We start from the raw sequence: 12437 nt of genomic DNA on the forward strand, positions 1-12437 counted from the left end.
AAAAAAAAAAAATTACCAGTAGCTAATTTGCAGTATTAGCCAAATTAAATATTAAATATATTTTAAATATTTAATATTTATAATATTAAAAATGAGGACTTTCAAATGTATTTGTTAAATGGCTATAATTACCCTTTTTTCTTAAAAAACTATAAATAAATACATAAATGGATAAAAATGGATCATTGCATATGGAAAGGGAGAGATAAGTTATGTCGGTAATGACCGACTTTGGGATCCCTACCAAAGCGCCACAGATGCTGCCACTTCCATAATAAATAAGAGGAAAAAGACCAAAGAGGAAAGTTGTTGCATATTACATACTGATTATTACAAATATAACATGCACTGATTAATTGTTTAAAATTAAACCAGGAACATGTATTAATTAAATAGGATGGATTTTGATTTCATGTTGTGGCATCAACCACATTTCTTCTTAGATTATTAGCACTCTCAATCTCATATTTGTATTAATTTTTGATGTTCATAGAAAAAGGACGTTCGTATGCTGCGATTCATCCAGGAAGTGAACACTACCACTCGTTCATGTGCATTATGGGACTTGGAGGAAGACACAGAGTACATTGTCCATGTGCAGTCCATTAGCATGAGCGGCACCAGCCCCCTGAGTGAACCTGTTCTGTTCCGCACTCCTAAAGAGTCCGAGAAACTGGCCTCCAAAAGCCCAGGTAAGCCAGCACTCACAAACAACTACCATTTGAAGTACTTCAGAGCACCATTTTGGAAATGGAAACAATCCATATCCTGCAATTGCAACTTTATTTAGCATATACATTTGACATTATATCTTGCAGCTGTGACAAGAGGGGCTAGCAGGACCATAATAAAATATAACATTTAAAAGCATAGTTCACCCAAAAATGTAAATTCACTCATCATTCACTCATTGTTATGTCAGTCCAAACCTGTATGACTGTCTATCAATGGAAAACAAAGGAATATGCTGGTGATCCTTTTCAATATAATGACAGTGAATGAGGACTGGGGCTGTCAAGCTGCAAAAAGCTCTATAAAAGTGTCATAAAATTAGTATATATATATATATATATATATATGCCTTGTGCACTATATGATAGCTCGAACAGATTGAAGCTTACATTTAGCACTACTCATTTAGCAGATGCTTTTATCCAAAGCGACTTACAAATAGGAATAAAACAAAGCGATTCACGGTAAGGGGGCAAATAACACAAGGCATGCTGGAATAAGGAGTACAGGCACTTACTGAGATGAAATTTACTGCATTATTGACTGAAATGTTTTACTTTGGCTGTAGTTTTGTGTGAGATGTTGCTATGTCTGACTCATGAACAGATTCTTCTTTGAAGTGAGATCTTTCAGTGAATAGATGGACCAAGTTCACAAACCTGGTCTGAATGATTCATAGTTTACGGATGTATGGACCCCATTTATGACTTTTATGGTGCTTTTTGAAGCTTGAAATCCCCAAAATCCATTTAATGCAAATGCATGGAACTAGTAGGCCTATTTTATAAAAAAAAATGTCCCTTTATGTTACAAGAAACAAAGTCATATGCTTTTAGAACGACATGAATTATGACAAAACAGATACAGATTCTGGGGCTTATTATATGCAGAGATACAATGCTGATAAAACGCATTCATGGTGCAAGATTTGTACATTTGAAAGATGACTAACAGTCAAATCACTTCCGTAGAGGGAAAAAAAACACACAGCAGGGAGGTGGTTATACAACCGCTCTAAAAATGGTGTTGTGTCATAATTCAGGGCATAAAGTGTTCACTTTTGTGCATTTTCCCATTCATTTTTCTGTTACTAGGAGCTTGTCTTATCTAGAGCAATGCACAATACAGTCAATTTTTCTGTTGTATAATCCATTTCGATGACCTACTTACTTGGACAAACATCTGCTGGGGAGGTTTATGTTCCAGAAACACTTGTCATTTTGTGGGTGAGTGTCAGTCTTTGGCACTGGACCGTGCTGATGACATTTGGTGTCAAACTCTCAATCGTGCAGGTTAGAGTCGGGCAGGATCCACACGGGAGTTTTCACAGAGGTGTAACCTCAGACATCAGTGAAATGTCAAATGATGATACCTCTTCATCCCTCACATCCATGCTTTTGAAGAACAGCGAACCATTATTTAGTTTCAGGGAATTTTACTCACAAAAAATGTGAAAAATAAGTAATAAATTGAGTGCATATCTCATTTGCTATCATTAAATTATGTACACTACTATTCAAAAGTTTTGGGTCAGTAAGATATAGTAAAAACTACATTAACTTTTCTATTTGAAAATATTGTAAAATGTAATTTATTCTTGTGATGTCAAGCTGAATTTCAGCATCATTACTTCAGTCTTCAGTGTCACATGATCCTTCAGAAATGTTTGCTGCTTCATATTTTTGTGGAAACCACAATGCATTTTTTCAGGATAAATAGTTCAAAAGAACTGCATTTTAATTTGAAACATTTTGTAACATTATAAAGGTCTCTACTGCCACTTGATCTTGATCAATTTAATGCATCCTCAGTGAATAAAAGTATGAATTTCTTCAAAAAAAAGAAAAAAAGAAAAAAATCACACTGACCCAAACGTTTGAATGGTAGTGTATAACAATATATTTGCTATGTTCTCTAGATATTGATTTCGGTATTCTTTTAAATGAAAAACAACCCTGTTGATCAAGGCCATGTCCACACGTACACGTGTATTTTTATAAACAGAGTTTTTCCTTCTTCCGTTTAAAAAAAAAATCTCTGTCCACATGAAAACGCAAGCGCATGCTATGAAGCACGGTCAAGAGCATGCCAAACCAACAGGTGGCGATATAATCTCAACCGTAAAGCCATGTTGGCCAATGAGAAGTCTGAAAAAGTCTCCAGTAGGCGGAGATAACAGCGCAGGCGCCGACGTCACAAGCCAAAAACTCCGTGACAACATGACAACACTGCAACCGGAGTTTTTAAAAATCTTCACCCTGGCAGGCGTTTTCAAAAATGTTCAGTTTCAGTGAACTGGTGCTGCGTTTGCGTGTGGACGAATGGCCTAACCGTTTAGAAAAAGCTGCGGTTTTAAAAATAACCGCGTTCGTGTGGACAGGGCCCAACTATTAAACAATATTTCATAGGTTTATGTCACTAAAAAAAAATATATATATATACAGTGGGTACGGAAAGTATTCAGACCCCCTTAAATTTTTCACTCTTTGTTATATTGCAGCCATTTGCTAAAATCATTTAAGTTAATTTTTTTCCTCATTATTGTACACACAGCACCCCATATTGACAGAAAAACACAGAATTGTTGACATCTTTGCAGATTTATTAAAAAAGAAAAACTGAAAAATGCTCAGTATTTAGTAGAAGCACCCTTTTGATCTAATACAGCCATGAGTCTTTTTGGGAAAGATGCAACAAGTTATTCACACCTGGATTTGGGGATCCTCCGCCATTCCTCCTTGCAGATCCTCTCCAGTTCTGTCAGGTTGGACGGTAAACGTTGGTGGACAGCCATTTTTAGGTCTCTCCAGAGATGCTCAACTGGGTTTAAGTCAGGGCTCTGGCTGAGCCATTCAAGAACAGTCACAGAGTTGTTGTGAAGCCACTCCTTCGTTATTTTAGCTGTGTGCTTAGGGTCATTGTCTTGTTGGAAGGTAAACCTTAGTTCCAGTCTGAGGTCCTGAGCACTCTGGAGAAGGTTTTCGTCCAGGATATCCCTGTACTTGGCCGCATTCATCTTTCCCTCGATTGCAACCAGTCGTCCTGTCCCTGCAGCTGAAAAACACCCCCACAGCATGATGCTGCCACCACCATGCTTCACTGTTGGGACTGTATTGGACAGGTGCCTGGTTTTCTCCACACATACCGCTTAGAATTAAGGCCAAAAAGTTCTATCTTGGTCTCATCAGACCAGAGAATCTTATTTCTCACCATCTTGGAGTCCTTCAGGTGTTTTTTTAGCAAACTCCATGCCGGCTTTCATGTGTCTTGCACTGAGGAGAGGCTTCCGTCGGGCCACTCTGCCATAAAGCCCCGACTGGTGGAGGGCTGCAGTGATGGTTGACTTTCTACAACTTTCTCCCATCCCCCGACTGCATCTCTGGAGCTCAGCCACAGTGATCTTTGGGTTCTTCTTTACCTCTCTCACCAAGGCTCTTCTCCCCCGATAGCTCAGTTTGGCCAGACGGCCAGCTCTAGGAAGGGTTCTGGTCATCCCAAACGTCTTCCATTTAAGGATTATGGAGGCCACCGTGCTCTTAGGAACCTTAAGTGCAGCAGAAATTTTTCTGTAACCTTGGCCAGATCTGTGCCTTGCCACAATTCTGTCTCTGAGCTCTTCAGGCAATTCCTTTGACCTCATGATTCTCATTTGCTCTGACATGCACTGTGAGCTGTAAGGTCTTATATAGACAGGTGTGTGGCTTTCCTAATCAAGTCCAATCAGTATAATCAAACACAGCTGGACTCAAATGAAGGTGTAGAACCATCTCAAGGATGATCAGAACAAATGGACAGCACCTGAGTTAAATATATGAGTGTCACAGCAAAGGGTCTGAATACTTAAGACCATGTGATATTTCAGTTTTTCTTTTTTAATAAATCTGCAAAAATGTCAACAAATCTGTGTTTTTCTGTCAATATGGGGTGCTATGTGTACATTAATGAGGAAAAAAAATTAACTTAAATGATTTTAGCAAATGGCTGCAATATAACAAAAAGTGAAAAATTTAAGGGGGTCTGAATACTTTCCGTACCCACTGTATACAGTATATATACATATATGTAGCTGTGTTATTGTTAATTTCATAATCTTTCTGTCTTTTTTCTTGCCATTTTATCTAATTGGTAACTTATCTACAGCAGATAATTGATTATTTGCATTACACTAATGCTTAATCTTTACTCAAACAATGTCTTTAGCAAATATTTGATAAAAGCTCCTTAAAAAAAATAACACCTTTGCTCTAAGCGGATTTGCAGAAGGTTCAGTAAACTTTCTATAAACTTTATATGTCTTCAACTGTGTAAAACAATCAAATAATCAGATCAAGTCACCACAGCAATTCCAAAACTTCCAGAAAATGATTTAAAAAATAAGGAATTTTAAGATTATTTAATTATTATTTACACTGTCTGTAGAACAAAAGTTTATGGTTATTTTCTGCCATAAGTTTTCGGACATTTCACTTAACCCTAAAATACAACACAATGCAAAAAAACAGGTAAAACATCTGTGAAAAATCTTCGTATTAACACAGTACTTTGGACCCCATTTTACAGACTTTTCTTAGAGTCTATTATTATTATTACGTTTTTTTTATTTGTCCTTCACTCTTTATCTTTGCAGTAAAACCTTGCACTTGCACAAATCTTTGCACTAAAGACCTTGATGCAAATCAGTAAAAACATTTTGCCATTTCTATTTTCTTTAACCAAGCTCACCACAAACTTAGGAAACAGAAGTTGTCATCCCTCCTTCATTTCTATATACCTGAATAAGAAAAAACGTGATTTGAAAGTTGCTGATGATCACAAATTGCAAGCTTTTTGATAAAATAATCAGTTTTCACACATGAATCACAGGAAATAGTCACAAAAACATCATCCCTTATCAAGTGAACTGCTTTTAATGACTCAATGAAAACTTGATTATACTGCGCACTGAATAAATATATTATCTGTCAAGTGACTTTTTTTCTACTCTTTGTGTGCTGATGGGACAGTTAAGGATCTTTGACTTACCTCCAAAGTGCCGTAAAAATCATTATCTTTAGTTATTAACCACAAGAATGGGTACGCAGAGACATGTACATGTAATCAGATTCTCAATCTCTGATAAGACATTAATTATTGCCATGCACAGAGTCTCAGTCACAGCCCTTCTTTTCACATTCAGCTGACAGGACATTTTCCCCATCTTCAAGACACTCCGTGACTCACTGGCCTGGTGGGACGATGCCAAAGTTCACTACATATACTACCTGCATCCACTCAGACGGTCCTTATCTCCCACAGCTCCCTGCTGTCGACACCATCAGAGATTCCCCCACAGATACCCACCGCAGGGAGCCCAGGAGATCATGAAGCTGAAGCTGCCGAACCCAGGCCTGGAGGACAGGATCCTGAGCCATGATGAGCTGGAACGGCTGGAGGTGGAAGAGGCTGGAGACAGACCCAAGTGGGACAACAAAGCCCAGTACATGCTGACCTGCGTGGGATTCTGTGTGGGTTTGGGCAACGTCTGGCGCTTCCCCTACCTGTGCCAGAGCCATGGAGGAGGTGAGTGCTTGCTTGGGCTTCTGAGGGGCTGAATTGAGTTGGATCTGTGCTCGAACCATTGAGAGGCGTTCATTCCTATCAGTTCAGATTAGAGGTGGACCATTATGTCAGATCTACACTCTACAAAAACATCTGTGAAAATAGGGTACAATTTTTTCTATATTCATTTTCAGACTGCATTTTGAATTTTATATTGCATTGTGTTGTGTTTTATAGTTAACAGAAATGTCTGTAAAATTAATGGATAATGTACTGCCAGTCATTTTACAGATTTATCTCTGACAGTGTACAGTACACACGTATATAAAATGCGCTGCAATAATCAATGTTTACAACCTCTATTTTTTTATACAAAAAATAATTAAATGGTTAAATTAAATGTATAATGAATGGTTTGAATTAAATGTATACTAAATATGAGGTCACTTTTTTGCTATTTTGTATCTGGGTTTTTTTCTTCCTGTTTTTTTCATCAGCGGTATGCAATAACTTTTCACATATCTTTCTTTATTTTATTTTATCCCTTTGGCAAATCTAGCTCAGCATTTTAGGCAAAATTAACATTCATTATCATCATCTCAAAATCCGAGTAACATTTTCAATAATAAAACCTACTAATATTATTACTAATACAAAGCAATAATCATATTATAATAAAACATTGTTATAGTATATGTAGTTTGTGGGGGGGGGGGGTTTGCAGCATAATGAATTGCCGATTTTAATTATTTTAATATGGTAAATTCATTTTGGCCTGTCATCAACAACTGTTTGCATTTTCTACTTTTCAAATGCTTTTTATGCAAATTGTATTATTTCAAACTTATCCCAGATACAGAAGTTAAATCTTAAACTTTAAGAAAATCCATCGTAAAAATATCAAAAATATATATTTTTGAACAAAGAGTGAAACTGGCATAAACCAGTTCAAACTTTGTTGTGAGAAAATTAATTATACAACTATCAACTTCATATCAGCTTTTACACAAATGATGCCCCTCAATTTTGGTGTTCACCACGACCAACAATTTTGCCCCTAATTTTTTTTTTTTTATATATATATATATATATATATATATATATATATATTCTGAACTACTCAGAAGCTCTTGTTTAAATTTTACCAATATAAAAAAATTACAAATTTGAAATTAATAAAAAAGAATCAAATAGTTACAATATAATGTGTATTTTTTCACATTGTAATAGAATAATTTTTGCAAGTTTTAAAACACACTGTATATAAACAAATTGACAACTCGACCAAATTACAAACGGACCTGTAGATTTATCAAGTCTCCATTAAGGTCTAAAGTTCTCTTCTTTTTCAGGATCTATCTAAAATCTGTTAACTCTGCACTAATGTCATTTATGATGGATCGGGGTAGAAATGTGCTTGAGCGCAGCAGAGAGTGTTTATGGATGACTAACTCTTAGCTGACGCGTGTGTCAGTTAGATAGCAGGAGCATTTACAAAAAAACAGTTTAATCATCAGGCATTAGTGCTCACGTTACACTCTAATTAATCAAGTGAGCACCATTACACTTCACTAAATACCAGAGCGGCTAATAAACACAGACAGTTAATCTTTCTCTCCGCGGGCCTCCCGTCTCCATCGCTTCAGGGTGGCTTCATGTTGTTTTTCTTACTGGACTCATGACATGTATTGATGTCGATGGTGAGCTGAAAAATGCCCCAACTTTTCCCCTGCACTCAAACGCCTGAGACATCCAATAACATTTCAGTTTCACCTGAAGGGTATCGACGTTTTCTTCAGAGAAAGAAGAGGCACACAAAGAGACAAGCGTATTTTCTCCCAGTCATTACGAAACGCACGTTTCTGCTCCTTCAGATAAGCAGGACGCTGAAGAACTTCGCTTTTCCCTCTGCGGTTAATCAGTGAACACAGACCAGAGTGCTGCGTAGTTTCTTTTAACTAACAAGGGCTTCATTACTAGACGCTTTCAATCTCCAGACAACAAAGTGACCCCTGAGGTCTCGTCCCAGCGAGAGGAGAGCTCAACCCTGAAATGATCCTCTAACATGGCTTCTGATGAGCTTCCACTTTGGTTTGGCTGGAAGCAGCCAGTTTGATGAAAATGATGACCGTTTGGTCATATCTGAGCCAGAGAAGAATGTTTGCTTTAGGCTTTATATCCTCTTGAGGCTAATTAAAGAATTAATTAGATATTCGAAGATGGTCTTAATTCTTTGAATAATTCTTCTGTGGTTTGCATGTTGTCACAATGCCTGAGCTTTGATAACTGCAGAGCTGTGCATGTTTTTGGCTTTGAAAGCATGCGAATGAACTGTGAATGTTTGACTTCACACAGATGAAGTGACCATGGAGGAGGTTGGCCAGGCCGCCCAGCTCAGGGCTGGAGAGCTCATTATCATCGTGGTGGTTCTCGTCATGTGGGCAGGTAAGAACGTGAGCAGTTTGTTGGTGAGAATCATCTTACTGTTGAAACTTTGGCTACATTCACACAAATATATTTCCACATTTCAAAGTCACCTAGATTAAATTTGAAAATGTCAGATTGAGTGGGATTTCATCTGTTCACACTTTGATCAACAGATGTGTGTCACATGAAGAAAAAGAATACGAAGGTCATATAATCAATGCTGTAGAATACAACATTTCTAAATCACAAAAAGTTTATAGCTTTTAAAAGGATTTATAATTAAGTTTATTTGTAAAGTTTCATTAATATGTAAATTACAAATTATATATATATAATAAAGCTATATAAAAAACAAGCTATAAATAGTAACATTTCCACAACACAAAAAGTAAGTTTAATTTATTTGCATATTGCTAAATTTTTTTTAAAATAATTTATTTATTTTCCTAAAAATGAGGGATATTTTTGTGTGATTCCCATTTGATTTATTTCTCAGTTACACAGTATAATTACTTTATACTTATATTTATATATAAGTGGTGTTCTGAAAAGAGAAGGCAAAGTCCTTAAAGTTTTTTTTAATCAAATGTAAATTCATGTCCCAGCCACAATTTCTTGATTAAACAATACTTAGACTAGCAGAATTTTTTTTTTATTTATATTTTTACATTAACAACAATCAATATTCTATTTATTAAAGCCAAGTATGAATCTCATCAAGTTAGTGTTTTTAGCATTTTGCATTTATTCGAAAATAACAACTCCGGGCAGTAACAATTTAAATAATATATTTTATTTGTGAACTTATGTTCAGCTATTCCTTTTAATGGTTAACTTTTAACTATTTAAAATTTTTCTGGTTATCAGTCATCAAAGCTCGGTAAATATTGGTCACAGACACTAGGGTTGTGCCGATAGACGATAGTATCGTGTATCGACGATAGTCAGAGATATCGCCTGTAGCTGATGCCACTGACGATAGCAAGACGATTATTATTATTATAAATTATTATTATCAGGTTAGTAATACTATCTAATTAATATTAGGGCTTATTTGTTCCATTATATTTATTTTTCCGCGTTTTAACAGTGTTGCGCATTATAACCAATCACACACGATTATGTTATGCTTATGAATGCAATGGCCAATCAGAGGCGTTCAGATGAGTGAATTCTGACTCGTGAATTCTTTCATCATAAACAACAAAGTGCAGATGTACGTGCGATGTAAGTATGAGAGATTTATTCATCATACAGTGTAGATAGCTTCACTGATTTTAACGGGAGTGTATTTTAAAGTGCATAAACTCCTGCTAGACTGAGCTTGTGATAATGTTCTTTGGTGATGTAAATGTTCTTTGCTCATTTTCTGTAGCTGATTTTTGAATAACTATTCGTGCTAATAAATTAGCACGATAATATCGTGTATCGTGATCTCACAGGCTGACGACCGGACGATATGAAAATTGAGCATATCGCCCAACACTAACAGACACTGAGATTTACTTTAAATTTCACCAAGCTGATTACTCACTAAAAACTCCCACAAATCATGTTTTCTTGCCAGTTTAAGACTTATTTTCATGTACCAAAGTGGTTATATCTAAGTGTGTGAGTTGTTTACTTACTTTTTTAAAATTAGTCTTCCCATTAACGCCATTATGTTGTTCATTCAGACTGATTTGCGAATGCGCATGAACACAAGAGGCGGGATTTATCGCATGAACCAATCACAGCACACCATAACCAGTCATATCAAATCATATTGCGATAGAAGCATTGCCTCCTCTCACATGATTTTCCCCCATTAATTCTCAATTACCCCCCACCAAAGTCACGGCACGATTTAGCGGTCTGTTAAAACTCAAAGGGCTCAGAGGCGGCGAGAAAGACTCCCGCTGTAACTTTACCTCCTGGTGTCGCTGTTGGACAATGTTTCTTTAGTAAAACAAATGTTTTATACACTTTTTAATGATATATTTTGTAATATTGGTGTTGTATTATTTTTTTACTGCAATTTTTTTTTCGCATCCAATATTTTGAGGAGAAACGTCTCGGTTACATATGTAACCCTCGTTCCCTGAAGGAGGGAACAGAGACGTCACGTCGGTAATGACTGACTTTGGGATCTCGCTTAGAGAGACCAATCCACTTTGAGTGTAAACTAAATGAGCCAATACACATTGGCATGCGATGATTGCATCCAGCTGCCGCTGATCGCAGCACTATCTAATTAATATTAGGGCTTATTTGTTCCATTATATTTATTTTTCCGCGTTTTAACAGTGTTGCGCATTATAACCAATCACACACGATTATGTTATGCTTATGAATGCAATGGCCAATCAGAGGCGTTCAGATGAGTGAATTCTGACTCGTGAATTCTTTCATCATAAACAACAAAGTGCAGATGTACGTGCGATGTAAGTATAAGAGATTTATTCATCATACAGTGTAGATAGCTTCACTGATTTTAACGGGAGTGTATTTTAAAGTGCATAAACTCCTGCTAGACTGAGCTTGTGATAATGTTCTTTGGTGATGTAAATGTTCTTTGCTCATTTTCTGTAGCTGATTTTTGAATAACTATTCGTGCTAATAAATTAGCACGATAATATCGTGTATCGTGATCTCACAGGCTGACGACCGGACGATATGAAAATTGAGCATATCGCCCAACACTAACAGACACTGAGATTTACTTTAAATTTCACCAAGCTGATTACTCACTAAAAACTCCCACAAATCATGTTTTCTTGCCAGTTTAAGACTTATTTTCATGTACCAAAGTGGTTATATCTAAGTGTGTGAGTTGTTTACTTACTTTTTTAAAATTAGTCTTCCCATTAACGCCATTATGTTGTTCATTCAGACTGATTTGCGAATGCGCATGAACACAAGAGGCGGGATTTATCGCATGAACCAATCACAGCACACCATAACCAGTCATATCAAATCATATTGCGATAGAAGCATTGCCTCCTCTCACATGATCATGTTTTCTTGCCAGTTTAAGACTTATTTTCATGTACCAAAGTGGTTATATCTAAGTGTGTGAGTTGTTTACTTACTTTTTTAAAATTAGTCTTCCCATTAACGCCATTATGTTGTTCATTCAGACTGATTTGCGAATGCGCATGAACACAAGAGGCGGGATTTATCGCATGAACCAATCACAGCACACCATAACCAGTCATATCAAATCATATTGCGATAGAAGCATTGCCTCCTCTCACATGATTTTCCCCCATTAATTCTCAATTACCCCCCACCAAAGTCACGGCACGATTTAGCGGTCTGTTAAAACTCAAAGGGCTCAGAGGCGGCGAGAAAGACTCCCGCTGTAACTTTACCTCCTGGTGTCGCTGTTGGACAATGTTTCTTTAGTAAAACAAATGTTTTATACACTTTTTAATGATATATTTTGTAATATTGGTGTTGTATTATTTTTTTACTGCAATTTTTTTTTCGCATCCAATATTTTGAGGAGAAACGTCTCGGTTACATATGTAACCCTCGTTCCCTGAAGGAGGGAACAGAGACGTCACGTCGGTAATGACTGACTTTGGGATCTCGCTTAGAGAGACCAATCCACTTTGAGTGTAAACTAAATGAGCCAATACACATTGGCATGCGATGATTGCATCCAGCTGCCGCTGATCGCAGCGCGAGTATAACTAGGCAGCAGGTGCAACGCATACTCAGGTTTTCGCTGAGGAGCCGAGTCGGTGCCCCGGCCA

At 36.8% G+C, this 12437-nt stretch overlaps 1 protein-coding gene across 2 annotated transcripts in view; it reads left to right on the forward strand.

The window, feature by feature from the left end:
- Window positions 1-12437, forward strand: part of LOC107745721 (fibronectin type III domain-containing protein 5) — a 40913-nt gene that overhangs the window by 15255 nt on the left and 13221 nt on the right. For both annotated transcript variants that reach the window (XR_001640626.1, XM_016559665.1), the window contains exons 3-4: window positions 494-692; window positions 8626-8715. Coding sequence is in view for 1 of the 2 variants with exons in the window: in XM_016559665.1 (XP_016415151.1) it covers window positions 494-692; window positions 8626-8715 (289 nt within the window). In the remaining variant the exon portion in view is untranslated. The remainder of the gene's footprint in view (window positions 1-493; window positions 693-8625; window positions 8716-12437) is intronic.

Source organism: Sinocyclocheilus rhinocerous, unplaced genomic scaffold (genome assembly GCF_001515625.1).
Source record: "Sinocyclocheilus rhinocerous isolate Xijiao unplaced genomic scaffold, SAMN03320098_v1.1 scaffold2423, whole genome shotgun sequence".
In the NCBI taxonomy this organism is placed as follows: Eukaryota; Metazoa; Chordata; class Actinopteri; order Cypriniformes; family Cyprinidae; genus Sinocyclocheilus; species Sinocyclocheilus rhinocerous.